The 18,162-nt window shown below is 40.7% G+C and overlaps 2 protein-coding genes and 1 pseudogene across 6 annotated transcripts in view; all 3 read left to right on the forward strand.

Annotated features, from left to right (window-relative positions):
- The first annotated feature begins 507 nt into the window (after window positions 1-507).
- On the forward strand, window positions 508-8,391 carry TXNDC12 (thioredoxin domain containing 12). Its single transcript, XM_033152141.1, has 7 exons — window positions 508-979; window positions 1,443-1,503; window positions 4,061-4,113; window positions 4,798-4,871; window positions 6,100-6,169; window positions 6,264-6,347; window positions 7,467-8,391. The coding sequence occupies exons 1-7, from the start codon at window positions 895-897 to the stop codon at window positions 7,544-7,546; spliced, it is 507 nt and encodes a 168-aa protein (XP_033008032.1). The 5' UTR covers window positions 508-894; the 3' UTR covers window positions 7,547-8,391.
- Window positions 8,392-10,826: 2,435 nt separating this feature from the next.
- The window catches only part of RAB3B (RAB3B, member RAS oncogene family), a 60,433-nt gene continuing 53,097 nt past the window's right edge, over window positions 10,827-18,162 (forward strand). For 2 of the 5 annotated variants that reach the window (XM_033152144.1, XM_033152148.1), the window contains exon 1: window positions 12,622-12,679. In XM_033152144.1, the coding sequence (XP_033008035.1) occupies window positions 12,650-12,679 (30 nt within the window). In that variant the 5' untranslated portion in view covers window positions 12,622-12,649. Of the gene's footprint in view, window positions 10,876-12,621; window positions 12,680-12,701; window positions 12,730-13,041; window positions 13,114-18,162 lie in introns of those variants that run through there. The other 3 variants (XM_033152147.1, XM_033152145.1, XM_033152146.1) reach the window with 3 other exon arrangements.
- On the forward strand, window positions 16,333-16,745 carry LOC117048382 (annotated as a pseudogene).

Raw genomic sequence — 18,162 nt, forward strand, 5'->3', positions numbered from 1 at the left:
CTCGTTTGCATAACACGGGCGGCGGCGGAGGACAGCCTGGTCCTTCCTTTCTGTTTTTCCCTACCTAGACAATAAAACGGCAGCCCTCAATGCAATGCAGTGAGCGCAGCAGGATAGACATGCCCGGGGGTGGGGAAGAGGGACATAGAAAAAAAAATGCCTTTGAAGCAATGTATGCTGGGAGTTGTAGTCATCCGTAGGAGCAGCCAGCAGGAATGGAGTGGTGCTTTTTTGCAATGCGCACAAGCTGTTTTTTAGCTTGGGGTGGAAGAATATTAATGTTTTTGTAGCGCATGATAGGAAAGAGCTTGTTTGCGTTTTGGGATTACTACCCCCCCCCCGCAACCTCCTCCTTTTTATCATAATGAAGCTGAAAATTGATTTCACCGGAGTTTCAACACCACTTCTGACTTTCCCCTTCAAAGTGCCACTGAGTTTGCCTACGGCCCCAATCCTACGTGGGCTCTTCCTGGGGAACAGGCTTCGTTGAACGCAGTGGGACTTGCATCAGAGTAATCCTGCTGCAGGACTGTGCTTCGAACTGGGGAGCTAATGTTACAGTTGCCTTTCGTGAGCTGTCGGACCAGAGTTAGGACAGTTCGCCTTTTAGAAATGCACGAGAAACGAACAACTCCGTAGACACTTAGAAATTCCTACGTAGATTCCGAGCGGAGAAAGAAAAACACTCTTCTGCACAGCGTGAGAACTATACATGTGTGTATATAATAATACCCCGGACCCAAATCTCTGAAGCGCCTCCTATATCCTTCCGATAACATCACTTCCTCTTAAACAAAGAAGCTGACTTGGTTTAATCTGATACTACTGTATTGCTTAAGAGGATCGTTGTGTAGAGCTGGAGTAATTGTCCTGGTGAAGATCTTTGCAGACAGCATGAAGGTTCAGTTAGCAGCGCTGTCGACTTTCCTGCTTTGCCATTTGCTTGTCGCAGTTTCTGCTGGGGAAGCATTTGGAAAAGGTTAGAGATCAATTGTTATTTCCTCTTTTGTTTTTACTGATGTTTTCAAATGCCTGTGCTTTGCAAAAAATAAGCAGAAAGGTTTAGGGTGTGATCATCCCTAAGCTGTCTGTGATAACAAATACGATTCTTATAGTTTGCATCTACTATTGGAAAAATAGTTGATTTCAAGAGAGTAGTTTCCCTAGTCTAGGCCATGAGTTGCTCAGAGTGGCAGTTTCCAGGGCCCTTTTTGTTTTCAGAGTTCAGTTCAAATAAAAATATATGTATAAATCCTTTAGGAAAGAGAATTGCTTGCTTTGGAATAAATTCAAACTTCATTGATGTTCCTAGGAATGGTATCTTAGATTGCCATTCTAAAAGCATTTATTTCGTCGTATGTGATAATATATAGAAATTTGTTTTTATCTTCTGTAATTGATGCTTTAAATTATGCAACATATCTTCCCCCTTTTCTTTCAAGGTTTTGGAGATCATATTCACTGGAGGACACTGGAAGATGGGAAAAAGGAAGCAGCAGCCAGGTATCATGTGCAAGTGGGACTACAACCTTAAAACAGGCTTATTTGGTAGTTAATTACCCTGTTATCCATAATAATTGCTTCCAAATAAGTGAACTGAGGTGTAAATTTCATAAGGTTAGCCTTACTATTAAACAACATCCTGGCTTATCGCTACACTCAAAGATGCAGAGTTTATACATAAAAACAACCTCTGCCATACCAAAGTAAATTTGCTTTAGGTTGTGATATGCTGCTTTTCCCCTTCTGATGAGAGAGATAGTCCAAACCTAAATCAAGTTTACTTTGTAGTAAGTCCTAGGAAATTCAAGTTGAACTTTCCCTCTCTGTTAGTATTGTTCAAAAAATTCTAATAAAATTAAAACCAATGGGGAAAAAATATTCTGGAAAACTCTCAGTTGACTCCCATGCAGAATTAGGTCTGTCTAAACATGTTTGGAGCTGGATTACTTAAGCAAAAGAATTGCAGTCACAACCTAAAAACCTGAAGGTGCAGATTAGTAATAGTCCTCTGTAAGAACTTGATCTCCAGCCTTACACAAGGAGACGTGAAATTATTCAGAGAATGACAAACTGATCACGTCGAGTTCAGCCATACAATTGGGATTTCATGCTGCTGCTGTAATTAATTGATACTCTTCTTTAATTGCTTTTAAGTTAGCACATGGGAATAACATGCTTTTAAAGGGACAATCTGTGCTTTGATATGAAAATGTTTTAGTGATGATCACTGGTATAGCCAAGTACAGTTCTGCTTGAAATGAAATAGCGATTAGGGCTGTAGTCATAATTACAACACTTGGGTACATGGTGCCTTTCAACTTCTGTTGTTTCCAGCTTTTAGTGTGACATATTTTGAGGATAGATTTTCACAGGTGAATGTCAGGAGTTTGAGATTTGGGGGAGAGTGCGCTTATTTTGTGTTTGGAACTAATAGCAGCTTCCACAGTAGTTCCTCAGCTATGCCATGGTGCATTTGGGAAAGGAAGGAAAGAAACTGTCCCAGCTAGGTGGCCTGTGTGGTTGTGTGGATCCACACTCCTTACACTGGTGTCACTGCAGCTTACCTGGACCGGACTGGGGTGAGGTGGTAGCAAGATCAGGGTGGATGCACCAGTGGAGTCAATGTTGTCCTCCTGCCAGCACGTATGTACAGCCCGCAGCTTCAGTAGCACTAATGTTGAGATGATGGCTCCACCACTGCATGCAGGCTGCTACTGTGCGCAGCTATTATACCTGACATGCATCTTCCAGTGAGGAGTTAGAAGCCTTCAACTTCAAAGGTTCTGGGACTAATTACACTTTCCTTGGCCAACTGTAAAGGTGACCTCTGCCAGAGCTCTGGCATGCTTTGGAGAGGGATCCAGCTATGATCTATCTTATTGTGCCATTAACAGGAGCTGACATTCTTCCATTACAGTTGTGCTGTGGACAAGAACTTTGGATGAAAAACCCAACTAGCTCACAAATGTAGAGACCTTTGGAAAATTGGCTTCTTTATTGCAACACTGAACTCCTTGCACATCAGCTGATGCTCAGTCTTGCTTTCTGCAGGGATCAGCTGTGTAAGCAGCTGATGCAGGATCCATCCAGGACATGTGATGTCAAGTGTGGGGCAGCTGGACATGGTTTGGAGGGAAGCAGTCTCATGGGTCAAATGGGGAGGAATGGTGGGGCAAATTTGGCCTACAAGCCAGAGGTTAGCCACCCCTACACTAGAGCTATAATCCTTTGCACACTTACTTGGGAGTAAGACATTATAAATGTTTTCTTCTGGTGTTTTAATAAGGTAACATAAAAAGGGATTCTTTCCCAGGTGAGTACAGTGTCCTTCACAAGGCAGGTGTTGGTGAACCCCAACTCCCATTAGCCCCGGCCACCATGGCTAATAGTCAGGGATGATGGGAGTTGGAGTCCAACAATGTATTGAGGACCACAAGTTCCCCAGTCCTCCCATAAGGCACAACAAAATAATTATAGCAAGTATATGTGGGTTGTGCGCAAAGCAGGTTATGTGCAAAAATGTAACATTGGCTAAATGGGCAATGTGAGTGAGGGCTGGCAAAAGATGGCTGGGCGATTAAGGCAAAGACTTGCCCTTCTTAGTCATTGTCCATAGAGTTTAGTGTGCAGCTCTTTGACCTACAAATATTTCTCCCCATCCCCCTTTTAGTTTTGCTTGGATTATTTTTTTTTTACCGCACCTCTGACAAACATAGTAGTGCCTAAGAAAGCTTTTCACATTGTGAATTCCAGGTTTAATCCTATAAATCACTTGCATATCTAAAGGTGAAATCACTTGAGTAAACTAGACCTCCTTTTCCTGTAAGGTGGACAGTTGGCTAATCTTTTATTAGGTATAAAAGAGTAAGACATACCGGTATTAACCTTGTTCTTAATAAATCTTTAATGTTAATGAAGCTACAATGGAACCCCCTTCCTTTTATAGATTTCATTCTGCAGTTGTGCCTTATAGAAAAATCTTGTGCATGTTTACTCAGAAGTAAGTCTTAAGAGTATTGGAGTACATTAATGGTGCATTTCAATGTCTTTTTTTTAGTGGGTTGCCTCTCATGATAATCATTCACAAATCCTGGTGTGGTGCTTGCAAAGGTAAGATAAATTAACATTCCCTGAGAGCACATCAGCATCTTCTAATTGGATAGATATATAACATTTGTAGGAGAAAGTGTAATTTTACAGAGAGTATAGCATGTATGTATTGTCTTCATAACTAAACTAATTATAAGGTAGGGTTCCCCCCCCTAGATATAGCTGTAGCTAAATGCCACTTGAAAAGCTGCCCAAACCTTTACTGTTTGGATTCTGTGAGCCAAAGTTCAGAGAGTAAAGATTATACATGTACTACACTGATGAACAAACTTACTTCAAACACCAATGAAAATGTAAAAATACTTTTAGTTCAAGCGTGACCATTTATTTTGTGTTTTTTACTGAAAAAAACAGAGCATTACTAATGTTTCTTGGGCTTTTTATACAACTGTTTTGTATCACTTTTTCTTTGTGTTAGGTATATTAACAAAAGTAACAAGGACTGTTTCTGTTTCTTTTTATTTAAATGCGAGGATTTTGATGACTGATTCTGGCTGTGATCTAACTAAAGTTAGTCATGCTTAAGTCCTTCTGAAATCTAGAGTGCAAGTTAGGTATGAGGCAATTGATCCCACAAGACTGATTTAGCTGGGTTAGGGCCCCTTGTGATTAGAAACATGTGTGTAAGAATTATGACACTTGTTCTCTTTCCTGATTAATTTTTCCTTTCTATGATTTTCTTAGCTTTAAAACCAAAGTTTTCGGAATCTAAGGAAATCTCAGAGCTTGCCCATAATTTTGTGATGGTCAACCTTGAGGTAAGTTTCATTTGGATGGTTGCTAAGATACTAAAATGAAGCATTTTCCCATATTCTTCCTTAGAACTTTCTGAGACAATTTATGAAGACACAGAAAGCAAACATAAAACATTCTCTGTATTTCAGGGGACATCGACACCTCCATTGATTTATCCTTATTTTACATTGCACATCCTTAATACAGTGGGACCTTGGTTCCCAAACGTAATCCGTTCCGGAAGTCTGTTCCAAAACCAAAGCGTTCCAAAACCAAGGCGTGCTTTCCCATAGAAAGTAATGCAAAATGGATTAATCCATTCCAGACTTTTAAAAACAACCCCTAAAACAGCAATTTAACATGAATTTTACTAACGAGACCGTTGATCCATAAACTGAAAGCAATAATCAATGTACTGTACTATAAAATAAAAGAGACAGTATTGTAGATAAAAAATAAAATTAATTTTTATTCTTATGTGCACTGATGATAGTCATTGTTTGGATGGGGCGGGCTTTTATCCATTTCTGCAGTCACACAATCAATCAGTAGCTGAACTGGGTTCCACACAGTCACAAAAACGAAGTCACAAGCCACAGTCACAAGTCAGTGCCATAAAATGAAGAACAAGTCACAGTCAAAACAACGAAAAAGCCACACAAACAAAAACGCAAAAAATAAAAAATAGCAAAAACGAAAGCTCCAAATATCACCTCTGTTTTGCGTGGGTGCTCGGGACTCAACAGCCGACACACTCAACAGGAAGCCTCTGACTAGCAGTGGGGGACTCAATTTACAAACAGAACACATTCAACAGGAAGTGGAACATGTTCAGCTTCCAAGGCAAAGTTCACAAACCGGAACACCTACTTCCAGGTCTGCAGGGTTTTATTTCCAAGTTGTTCATAAACAAAGCTGTTCTAAAACCAAGGTACCACTGTGATGTTGAATGAATGAACAAACAAACTGTTATTGTGAAAGTAATAGTCTGCAGTAAGAAATATTACTGATGAGCAAATGCAGTGACCTGCCCTTCTTTCGAGGGGTGATATCCAACTGTGGCATCCATCTTGCAGAATGGATCTCCGTACTTGAAATGCCAAAGGTTGAGCTTAAGAAACTTGGCATCCAAGGCAATTGCACTTCCACAGAGCTGTGGGTCTTCCCTTTGGTTATACGTATAGAAGCAATAAAGATAGATTTCCATGGAGATAGTCCTAATGTTCTTTACTTTATCATTTTAACTTTCAGAATGAAGAGGAACCCAAAGATGAAGCTTTTAGTCCTGATGGTGGTTACATTCCCAGAATCATTTTCATGGGTGAGGCATGAGGCAGCTTCTTGTCCCTCTTGGAGAACTGCATTGCTGTTGTCATCACATGGATGTTTTAATATGTTCTCTCTGTTTTTTGTAGATCCCAGTGGAAACATCCACCCAGAGATCATAAATGAGAGAGGAAACCCCAGCTACAAGTACTTTTATACCAATGCTGAACAAGGTACATGTGAATTAAAATTGGGCTTTATCTCAGATGGCTTTAGTAGCCCTGGCAGCTCTCTGACAACTTGTATTTCACTACAGGTGTCCTGATTAATTTACAGTTTAGAACTATATTGAATTATACCTCATTACCATTGTGTATAAATGCTGTAAGTTTAAGCATACACGTTTAGGATTCTGTCAGACTCTAAGTTACATCAGAGTATTGGCAAAGAGAGAAGATTTGACAGACTTGTTCTTTTTCACATCTTCTGTTAGGGGGATCATGGAATAATTGAGTTTAAGAAATGGGAGGCATTTCTAGAAATGGGGGGATGTGTATGTTTTGCTTTCTCATAGGTCAGGGTTCATCTGACAAGCCCTGTTATTCTCCTTGCACAACAAGGCTTTCCTCCCTCCTTCCCCTGTGCCCCCCAAAATTGGCTGGGGTGCAGTGAGGAGCGCCCTCAGAGCAGCAGACTGTGGGAGGAGAGAGCAATGCTTGGACAGATGGAGTGTTTGTCATAGTGCAATGTTGAATTCCACCCTCAGTTTCTTATGTTTTCTCCAAATTTCCACAGCAATTTGTGATTCTTTTTAAAAAAAATACTCATGAAGATTCATTGGCATAAATGATATACAGTCGTATCTCGGGTTACAGCCACTCCAGGTTGCGCGTTTTCGGGTTGCGCACTGCACCGAACCCAGAAGTACCGGAACGGGTTACTTCCGGGTTTCAGCGCATGCGCTGAATCACAACCTGCGCGTGCGCAGACGTGGCACTACGGGTTGCAAATGCACCTCCCGTACGGATCACGTTTGCAACCCGAGTGTCCACTGTACACCTTTTTGCACAGCAAAAAATATAATGCATTTTATAGGCTATTTTCACCAATATATGCATTTTTATGCACACTTTACACTAGTATATACATTTTTGTACATATTTTCCTGGAGAACTGCACTGCAAAATTCAGAGAAGTAAAAACTTTGAAGGTTGGTTGTGTTTTGGTTTGCATATTGTCTCAGAAAATGTGAATTAGGCAAGTTTTAAATGTAAACTGGATTGAATTTCTCTCCTATTCATGTCAGCTGAACTAAACCAAGTACTAAGCAACTTTTATGTTTAATATTACAGTCATCCAAGGCATGAAGGAAGCCCAAGAGAAGCTGACAGGTGATGCTTACAGGAAGAAACATCTTGGAGATGAATTATAATACACTGGGGATCTGTTTTATATAAATTCAGAATCTAAAATGATATGACTCTTCCCCCCTCCCTTTTTCCAAATGAGGAATTGTAGATGCACTGATACGACCTTTTTCCTACTGATAACTTGTTAGATCAAATACTATCTAATTTTTCAGACAGTGAAATCAAAATAAATAACTCTGTCCTCTCTTGTTTACATTGAAATGCCTGTTTATAGGATAAATAAAGCTAAAATACTTACTGATGAATGAATGTTTCAACCTTGAGCATATTATAAACCATTTCAGTGGAGTTTAAGGCGTAACTCTTTTTAAATTGCTTATTCTCTATGAGGTAAAGGCTGGTATCTGGTTTGTGATGAAGACATTGGTCTTAATAGAATCATCTATTCCTTTTATCATAAACAGACTTAGTCTTGCTTATTTCAGTAGGAACTTCTAGATAACAATGTTTAGGATTACAACAATCTTGCTTTTATTGTTCAATATGAACTTTTACCAAGCCCACTGTACTAAACTAATAATTCTGTCATGAACGCTACACCAAGTAGAGTTATTTTCCTACCTGCCCAAGGAGCAGCATGAAGAACCTTGGAAGTACAAAATTGTTTTTCTTTTCCTTACAGAATCGCCTGCTGCTCCTTTGGTTACATTTAGACAGAAACATAGCTTTCCCATTTGTGCATTTGTCTTTTAATTCTTTTGTGAATAGAAGGGAAAATGTAATGAAGTATTTAGTGTGAAAATCTCTTAACTTGCTGAATGTTCTTGGTGGATGCCTTGCTTCATCATATTGTACTGTATTTTTGTATCTGGGTAAACAATAAAATGGATTTTTATTTTTCATTTCATTTTGAGATAACAGTAACTTCTATGAGGGGCTAAAGGCATAATGTTGAATTTGTGAAGTTACTGTTGAATGTTTCATTCTTTTTTCCTACATGTTTTCATGCATAGACACCTGTAGTTTTAAAAAATCCCATTACATTCAGTAGTTGTGTACCTAACACTATTTTCTAAGCATTTAATTCAGCAAAGTTAAATGAGAATGGGTCTAACAAATTTGCCTGTTATTATGAAAATAAAATGACCTTTAATGTTTCTACAGTAATAGCACTCACATCTTCCAGTAACAGCACAATCCTAACAATGTATACTCTGTTGTAAGCCCTATTGAATTCAGTGGGACTTTCTTCCAGGTAAATGGGGCTAGGATTGCAATCTTTGTAACAATTATGTAAAAAGTTTTTAGTAAGAGCAACCAACTTACTGCACACAAGGGGAAAACGTATGTTAGCAAGTTATAGTGAACTTACTGGCAAGCTTTCCTTGCTGTAATTATGAAATGGTATGCAATACATTCCATTTCAAGACAAAAAATCTCCAAGTGGTTTACAGCAATAAAATAGCATTGCAATAAAATCATAGTTTACTATAGGTAACTGATTTCTATTGCCTTTCTTGATGAATGTTGAATGAGCAACTATAAAAGTTAAAAAAAACCTACACCAAACAACCTTCAGTGCTTAAATGTGAAGCCCATTCTGGCATAAATAGTATGTTTTTAGCAGATTCAAGCTGCTGTGGTCAGATACTACTTTATATGTACTGCATCCATAAAAACTTTTTTTTAATGAAGTTGCCTTTACACATTAATTTTTTCAATCATTTAATACAATATATCATTTTGTTTTATTTAAAAACGTCTGTCTTAGTTTGGTGGAATGTTCTCTACATCTGGAAATCAGCTGATACTTTGGCCAAAGGTGGCATGACTTTCTCAAGAAGGCACTATTAGATTCACTCTTACTAATTAACACCATGCATTTATCAAATAAATTTAATGGTGTGTTTATGTACCATTTTTACTTGCTCAATTCACAGAAGATCATAGCCCTGCTACCTTGTTTGGGCTCACCATTTCTGTAAACCAGCAGTTCTGTGTAAATTCTCTGTGGGCGCCTGTCTTAGTTGTCCAGTCATATCAGTAACTGAAAAAAATGCTACAGCCATCATGGGAACCAGAGTAATTATGATGTACAGAAGTGGTATATTCATATGAGCTTCACCCAATGCAGTAATGTGGTAGCTGTTTCTGTGAACAGGACCTGGGATTGTAGTGACTGCTGGTTTCAGTATGTACAATAAGCCACAGTTACAGTATTTATTTCACATATTCTGGTTCTGACTTTTAGGGAAAGCTTGCACTAGTTAGCTTGCAATGAAGCGTGAAACAATTGATATGATAAAAATAACTATATACAAAATCATATACAGGTCAATGAAAAATAAATACAAATTTTGATGTTGTGAATAAGTCTTTAGGGTCATCTACTTAACGGCGCAAGAAAGGCCAAGCAGAGTTATTGGGAAATGAAATTCCAGAGGTTTGGGCCACCAAGCAAATGCCCTATCTCGGGTACCTGTCTGCTAGACTGACCTTAGTGGTGAGTGTGAATAGGGTCGCAAAGACAAATCCATACAGATAGAAGGGGTTCTTCAGATCATCTGATTACAAACCATTCAATGTTTTAAAGGTTAGTGTCAGCACTTCCAGACATAAGACTGGTAACACAACTGAAAATTGCCTAAAGCCCTGCCTTTCACATGCATTCTGGACTGTTGTCAAAGGCAGCCCTATGAAAAGAGCACTACGGTAATCTAACCATATGAATTTGGCCAATTTCTGCACTTGCTACCAAGTGCTTAATTACTGTCATCTGGCTCTATCTTTTGGCTTATGTGCATGGATTTATTTCAGAAATGACTTTTAATCAGATTGGGTTAATTTCCATTTTGGAAGAAAAGAAATACCTTGTGAAATTTCTACCAAGCAAGAGGAGACAATCTTAATACGTATTTATTTCCACAAACATCATCATCATTAACTTACGAATTCTATACAAGAATTCAGGATAGCTTAATTGGTAGAGCATGAGACTCAATCTCTGGGATGTGGATTCAAGCCCCATATTGGGCAAAAGATTCCTGCATTGTTGGGGGTTGGACTAGATAAGTGTTTCCTAACCGGAGGCCCCCAGAATATTCCAAGTGGGACACTGGTGAACATCACATAAATGGGGGGGGGGGTGCCCGCAGCACGTAGCTAGAGGGCCACAGAGGGAAGTGAGAATTGAAGGAAAACCTAAAAAATAAAATAAAATAAATCCTGAATGGCTGGCTGTCCGCTTGGCCAATCACAAGCGGGTAAAGGCCCACCAGGGCCTAGCGCTCCTTTTTGCCACATGTGTTTTCTTGGAGCAGTCCTGGTTTGTTTCTGGCAGAGGAGGGAGATCTAGTTTTGACCAGAAGAGCCCGCAATCCAGAACCCCCAGGTCAGGTGGGGTGGTGGCAATGGGTAGGGCTGGGTGAGCTGGAGCTGCATGTGGCTGCCGCTAGTGCTAGGCTCGGTGGCAGCCTGTGCCTGACTACAAGGTCTGGGCCTTCAGATGTTGCTGAGGGGTGCAGGGCCAGTAGGCCGTATCGGCCCAGCTTTGCAAGGTGCGGGGTGAAATCCACTCCAGCACAGCACCTACCCATGGGTGTAGGCAGGTTTTTTTGGGGGGGGGGGGTCTTTTTGCACCAGAACCTCATATTTGTGTTGATTTTTACTTGTGGGGGGCAGCTGCTCCCATGGGTGGGGGCACAGGAAGGAAACAGGTTGGAAGTGGGCCACGGTTGGAGAAAAGGTTGGGAAACACTGTACTAGATGACTCTCGTGATACCTTCCAACTCTATGATTCTGTGAAGTATCTCAAAGTGATGTACAATTAAAAAAGCACAAAACTGTTTGAAAAACCAAAATGATACATTCAAAAACAAGACAATACGAAATAGACACCCATGACAGAGACCCATTCATGCAGCTGGAAAAGCACATCGGAACAAAAAATGTTTCCACTTGTTTCCAGACTGTGTGGGTAGTGGTCGCCTGTCCCCTCTGGACACGAATGCTTTTCCACAGAACGGAGGCCGTCAAACTGAAAGCCCTGCTGAGTTACTGTAGAATAGGCTTCTGATATCTTTGGAGCTTGCAGGAGGACCTCTTCCACAGACCACAATTATTTTCCTACTGTGTATGTAAGAGAGAAGAAAGCCTTCTCAGTGGCTGCTCCCAGACTTTGGAACTCCCACCCCAGAGAAGTTAGACTGGCTACCTCCTTGCTGTCTTTCTGCTGGCAGGTGAAGACTTTATACAGGCTTTTGGGAATTGATTGCTTTTAATTAAAGGGCTGGTGCTCTGCTGTTTTTATTGTAATTACTGGTACGTTTAAAACTGATTTTATTTATGTCTATAGTTTTAATTCTGCCAATGTTTAATTGTATTTTAATGATTGGTTTTTAAAATGTTGTTAGCAGTTCTTGTTTTTAGCTGCAAGATGCCTTGAGTCCCGTCGGGGGGAAAGTGAGATATAAGTAAGTAAGTAAGTAAGTAAGAAGAGTCTCAAGTAACTCGGTCCTGAGCTGTATAGAGAGCTGTATCTGTTATTACCAACACCTTGAACTTGGCTGGATTGCAGATTGGCCCCCCATGCAAATCTCTCAAGCAAGGCATTACCATGTTCTGCAACAGCTGCAGCGGGTAGCCCTATGCCAGATTGTTTCACTTGTGAAAAACTATTGCCTTAAAAACATGTTTCCAATATAAGTCTACCTAAAGTATGGAAAGTTTTAAAATTGGTGTCATTTTAAAATACTCATTCACCACCAGGTGGAGGTACCCACTTGCCGGTTGTAGCTACACGGTATATGTGTGCTAAACTAGCCAACCCTGAATTCATTTTCAGTCTGCTAACTATAACTAATTCAAACCAGGTTTGAATTCAAACCAAGACGAATGGAACCAAATCCAGATTAAGAATGTTATTTACTCCTCGCATCCTTGTAGAATATTACGGTACTGTACTTCATTCCCTTCTTTCTTCAAAGGCCTTTTTAAACAAAAAAACAAGGAATGATTGTTGTGGGGGGTCAACTTGGAAACCACAGTTGGACAATCCACCTCAGCTGCTTTAGTGGGGCCTCCTGACAAGTCCGCGAAGTCCCCAGCCCATTTCACCTGCTGCCCCTATTACCCTCCCTCCGAGGGGGAGAGCGCGAGAGGCGTGTATGGAGCTCTACGGAGACAAAGCGAGAAATGTAAGACTAAACTAAATCGAAGTGAATCAATAAGAAAGAAGGATACGATGGTATGTAAATTAGCCGGGCACGTTGAGATGAAATGAGTGGTTAGGATCGATGCGGCTCTGTAGGAGAGAGGGGCAACCTGGGCAGCGTCTGCCGGTTTCCACTTAATCCGCCCCGCGCGGAGAAGAAGGCGGGAGGCCTGCAGCAGCAACGGCAGCTCCGCCCCGAGGGTTGTCCTCTGCTGCGCCGGGTGAGAGGATCCGCGGGATGTGTCGCTAAGCCGGACACACGCACGCTCTTCTCCGCCTAGAGGTCTAGGAGCGCAGCTCGGGCTCGGCTGAATCTGCCACCAAGCGCCTCCTGCTCGCTGCCTGCTCTTGGCTCCAGCCGACCAGCCTCCCTCGCTTTGCGCGCCGAGCGGCTCCGTTCCCTGCGCCGCGCCCCAGGTAAGAAGAGCGCGAATGAGAGGACGGGACCTGCCGGTCCCCCGCGCAACTTTCCTCGGTCGCCCGGCACGCAGGAGGAGGGATGGCTCAAGGCAGCCGCCTGGTTCGCATCTCCCCTTCCCCGCCACAAAGAGCGAGCCTCGGAAGCCCCGGCGCAAGGCGCAACAAGGGTTTATGTGCGCGCAAATCTCCTAGCGCTCGTGGGAACAGAGGGATGACATTAGAGCCACAGATTAGCTCTAAGACTGCTTAGAGCTCAACTCTGGAAATTGGACTGCGTGCCTCTGAGTATATGCAGAGGGCTTTTTCCTGCAACGTCTGTCTCTATCTGAGATTTAGGGGCAGATCTTTAAGGTTAAAATGTTTGATTTCCAGACAGACCTGCATCCCGAGTTTATTGGGGATGTCTAATTAACAAACAAACAAAACAGGGGGAAGTGGAGAGGGTTCCTCAGTCTTTCTCCTTGCCTTAGTAGCCCAGCACAGTTTAAAGCCTATTGGAGGAGACCAATCACGAAATGATTTTTTTACAGAATCAGTCTAGGTTTGATTTCTTTCTGTATCGTTTTTCTTTGTTTTGGATAAAATGGAGCAAATTTAAAAATAGCCCTGTCGACAGTTGTGTATATGTGCGTGCGTGTGTACACATAAACACACACACACACACACAAGCACACACAGTTTCTTTGTCAAGGATGGTGGTTAGCCCTTAGCAGCTGAGGGATGGTTGGCAGCCACTTGCAGTATGCTTCCTTACCTTTTGCATCATCTCATTCACTGGAAATGTGTAACAGTTTTCTAGAAAAATAGTCAAGTGTAGTAGGTTATGCTTCAAATACTGTATAGCCAATGCATTTAGCTCTGCTGGTCATAAAGATTTTTGCCATTTCTTGGTTTCTCAGATTTAATAAGTGAATTGCTATACCTGGCTTCATTAACACACACACTCACACTCACATTAAAATATGCTCTTCTAATTATTTGGGGCCTTGCTTGTTTTTCAGAATCTCTTCTTACAGATTATTAATGGCACATTTGACTGCAGTTCAGACTTTAACTTCATTTATAATAGAAAAATACTATGGGTCTTGCTTGATGCATGTATGCTGTTTGCAGTGTATGAATGGAAACAGTAATAAATGTTTTGAGTATGTAAGCAATATCGATGCAAAACTAATCTCAGGAGTAAAATGTGAGCTATCTTTCCCGGATAGTAGGACTGCCACATTAAATTTTAAAAAACAGTGGACAGCTACAGCTTAGAGCTGGGAATATTTTTTGGAGCTTGTGTTCTGATAAAGAGCATAGCTTTACAGTTTGAACTAAGCTGAGTGGCAGAGGGTGAGTGATCAAAATCTAGTGAATGTATTTGAATATATATATTCCATATGAGTGTGTGTGCATGTGTGTGTATGGATATATACAGTATTACGTTAAAGTTACCAGTGCTGTGAAGTTAAATCAATAAAATAATGGAGGTTCATGTGCGGGAATCTGTTAATATTACACCAAAATATCCAGGCTTTGCAAAACACAGAAACAAAGCCTGTACTGTAGATGGAAAATCCATAGAATGTGTTAAGAATATTTTGTGGTTATCATGACATTACACAAATGAGGGTTTCAAAAAAGAATGTGCTGAAGAATAGCCTATCTGTGTGCCTGTAACTTTGGTGGAATTTTTGGAGAAGGTTTTGAATGTTAATTGGAAGGGACGCAAGCACCTGACTGTGGAACCAGGGTATAGAGCAATGTGGAATGAGGAAATACCGTAAGCTTGAAGGGAGTAGGCATTGATCTCAGCTGATATGTGGTTACTGGGATCAAGAGAAGCTTGGTCACCCAGTAATAGTATTTGTGGACAAAAAGTCCCCAGTAGGAATTCTGTCACAAATTTTGTAAAATAGTTAACTGAATTGCAAAGGCAAAGATGGTGGATGATATGGTACCAACATAGGAAAAATGGAGGAACATTAGTGAAATGCTGCTTGAGTTAATGGAAGTATGATCTGCAGGGAGTATTTTTGTTTTGTTGTCACTATCACATCAGCTGCAATGTCTCAATATTAAAAATGATCAACATGCAGGTATCTACCCACCACCTCTAAAAGCAAACATTAAACCAATATTGAAACTTAAAATACTTTGTATTATAATATCAGTATAAGCTAGCATGGGGGGTGGAGAGGAGGATTTAAAGATCTGTCTTATTTTACACACGAGAAAGACACCAAAGCACATGATAGGAACATAAGAAAGGAAGCTACAATCTGTTGGAGATCTTGTTCAGTAAATTCCTTTAGGCTGGTGGGTACAAGAAACAGGGCCTTCTCTGTGGTGGCCCATGACCTATGGCATTCAGTCAACCAATGAAAAGTTAGGCAGGCATATTGAAGACATGTCTGCATTTGGTTTCTATATAGGGAAGCTGGACAGTAGAGGCTATTGTCCTAGTTGATTTTATTGTTTAAATGTAATGACTTTTTGTCTTGTTCTTTTAACTGTTTTGATGAATTTATGGATTATACACTGCTTTGTGTATTGATTGTCCTAGCAAGAGGAATAGAAGTCTTTTAAATGATGATGATGAGAGCCCTGCTAGATCAGACCAAAGGCTCATCTAGTCCAACATCCAGTTCTCACAGTGGTCAACCTGAGGCCTATAAGAAACCCACAGGCAGGACATGAGCACAACAGCATTCCCCAGCCACTTGTATTCAGAGGCATAAATCTCTTCTCCTTTAGATGAGAAACTCTCAGATATGAAACCCTCTATTTGCCATTTGAATCAGTACACACCAGGAAGGGGTCATTCTACACAAGTGCTATTTCTGCACATTTAAAGCTGCTTATGTTCAGAATGCGCTCCGTCAGCTCCAGTGGTCCCTAGGCAGGGGCAATAAACTCAAAAGACTGGAGGTTTCTAATTTCCCCCCACCACAAATGTCTGTAGGTCAGGAAAATTATACTTCAGAATCTTTGTTTAGAAAAATTGAGCAGATAGAAAGAATCTCCTTTTGCTAGATGGGGAAGTGCTTGTGCTTCTAGACTGACCTTGGTGCAATCACTAGTCTCCCAAAAAGCTGTTGGATGAGAGATTTATAATAAGGATTTAAACTAGATTACTGTAAATGGCAGGTAATCCAATTTTATAATCAACTCTGTCTGGTGGCTGTAACAAAGCTGGAAGCTTTAAAATACTTTTGGATCAGTTGTGGATTGCTGAAGAAAAAGATGGACGAGCTTCAGTCTGCAGAGGAGACTGTGTTTATTGTGGATGAAGTAAGCAACATTATAAAAGAGGCCATAGAAGGAACAATAGGTGGCAATGCGTATCTGCACAGCAAAGTGAATCAATGGACTACAAGTGTTGTAGAGCAAATTCCAAGTCATCTCACAAAGCTGGGGAAACCTTTCAAATATGTTGTGACATGTGATTACGCAAAAGAATGGTGCTGGACTTCATACTGCAAGCTCTTGCTTCGGGGACAACTCTGCTGATGGAACCTGCACTGTGAGATGGGAGAACAAGACTATGTACTGTATTGTCAGTGCCTTTGGACTCTCAATATGATTGCCTTGGAATTCTTCAGCCTTTGTGTCATCCCTTCCATTTTATATATCCACTAAAACTGAATTCAACGAACAACTTTGTTTTTAAAGAACTTCTGTCTTCTTCCAGTGAGAAAATGGGGAAGCAATTTCTATGCTGTTACATAAACACATCACCTCTTATCCATATCAAATCACTGCCTGTCTTAACACTTTAAGGACTCTTTTCTCAAGGTGTTAAAACCTGAAACATGCTGCACTTTTTCAGCTTTATTGCAACTGGTTTGAATAAGACTAATTTCACACAATGCTTTTGTTTGTTATTAAATTATGAAGTTCTGAAAAAAATACTTTTGGATCTGTTATACATTAGCCTCCAAAATGATATATATCAGTAATTTGTTATTGACAAATCCTTTTATTGATGATTAGTTGCCTCTAAACCAGGAGTAGGAAACTTGTGGCTCTTCAGATTTTATTTTATTTATTTTTACATTTATATCACACCTTTCCTCCAAGGAGCAAAAGTTGGTGTACATGGTTCTCTTGTATCTCCACATTATCCTTACAACAACCCTGTAAGGTAGGTTGTGCTGAGAGTGAGTGACTGGCCCAAGGTCACCCAGTGAGCTTCATGGCTGAGTGGGAATTTGAACCCTGGTCTCCTAGGTCTTACTCCAACCCCCTTAGCTGCTACACCACACTCCCAACTCCCATCCACCACAGTCAGTGTGGTCATGGGTCGGAGATCATGGGAGCTGGAGTCCAAGAACATCTGGAAAGCCACAAGTTCCCCATCCTTACTCAGCTGTAGAAGAAAACTATGTGGGGTACACATTGGGATCACAATCTGGGGAAGAGCTTCCATATACTTAAATGTAAATGAGCCTTTTTCCTTGTGAAAGGGCATGCTGGGTGCTAACTGTTTTTATCTATACATGAAATGCATAAGTGGCAGTCCAGTTGGGAGCTGTGCGAAAGAATCTACACCACTGATCACACACACATAGACCAGTGATTTGTGCTTGTGGCAACATATACATTTGAAGTCACTGTCTTAATCATCCCCTTTGAGCTAGTGAGCACTGCCTCAATAAGTACAGTATATTCTGGCGTATAAGACTACTTTTTAATCCAGGAAAATCTTCTCAAAAGTCGGGGGTCGTCTTATACGCCGGGTGGAAAATCTGTGGTCGAGTATATCTCAAACTCTATATTTTAACTGGAAAAGTTGGGGGTCGTCTTATACGCCCAGTCGTCTTATACGCCGCAATATACGGTAAATGTAACCAAAGCCAAAATGAGATTTATGAGTCTCATTCATCCTGGAATGCAAAGCCATACTGTTTAGGGGTTTTTGTTGCTGGGAATGGGGCGGAGGGTCATAGTTGCAGTTGTTATTGCTGCTTTATTGTATTTTTATTTTAGTTCTTGTGATTTATGTGAAAATTGTTCAATTTGGTTGTGCTTTTAAAAAATGTTTTATTTATTGTTTAT

Source organism: Lacerta agilis, chromosome 6 (genome assembly GCF_009819535.1).
Source record: "Lacerta agilis isolate rLacAgi1 chromosome 6, rLacAgi1.pri, whole genome shotgun sequence".
In the NCBI taxonomy this organism is placed as follows: Eukaryota; Metazoa; Chordata; class Lepidosauria; order Squamata; family Lacertidae; genus Lacerta; species Lacerta agilis.

Excerpts from the sequence above, each read along its gene's own strand:
- TXNDC12 (XM_033152141.1), top strand. The coding sequence starts at position 895 with ATGAAGGTTCAGTTAGCAGCGCTGTCGACTTTCCTGCTTTGCCATTTG. Across the intron at positions 4,114-4,797 it reads CTGGTGTGGTGCTTGCAAAG|CTTTAAAACCAAAGTTTTCG; the intron begins GTAAGATAAATT and ends TGATTTTCTTAG. Across the intron at positions 6,348-7,466 it reads TTATACCAATGCTGAACAAG|TCATCCAAGGCATGAAGGAA; the intron begins GTACATGTGAAT and ends TTAATATTACAG.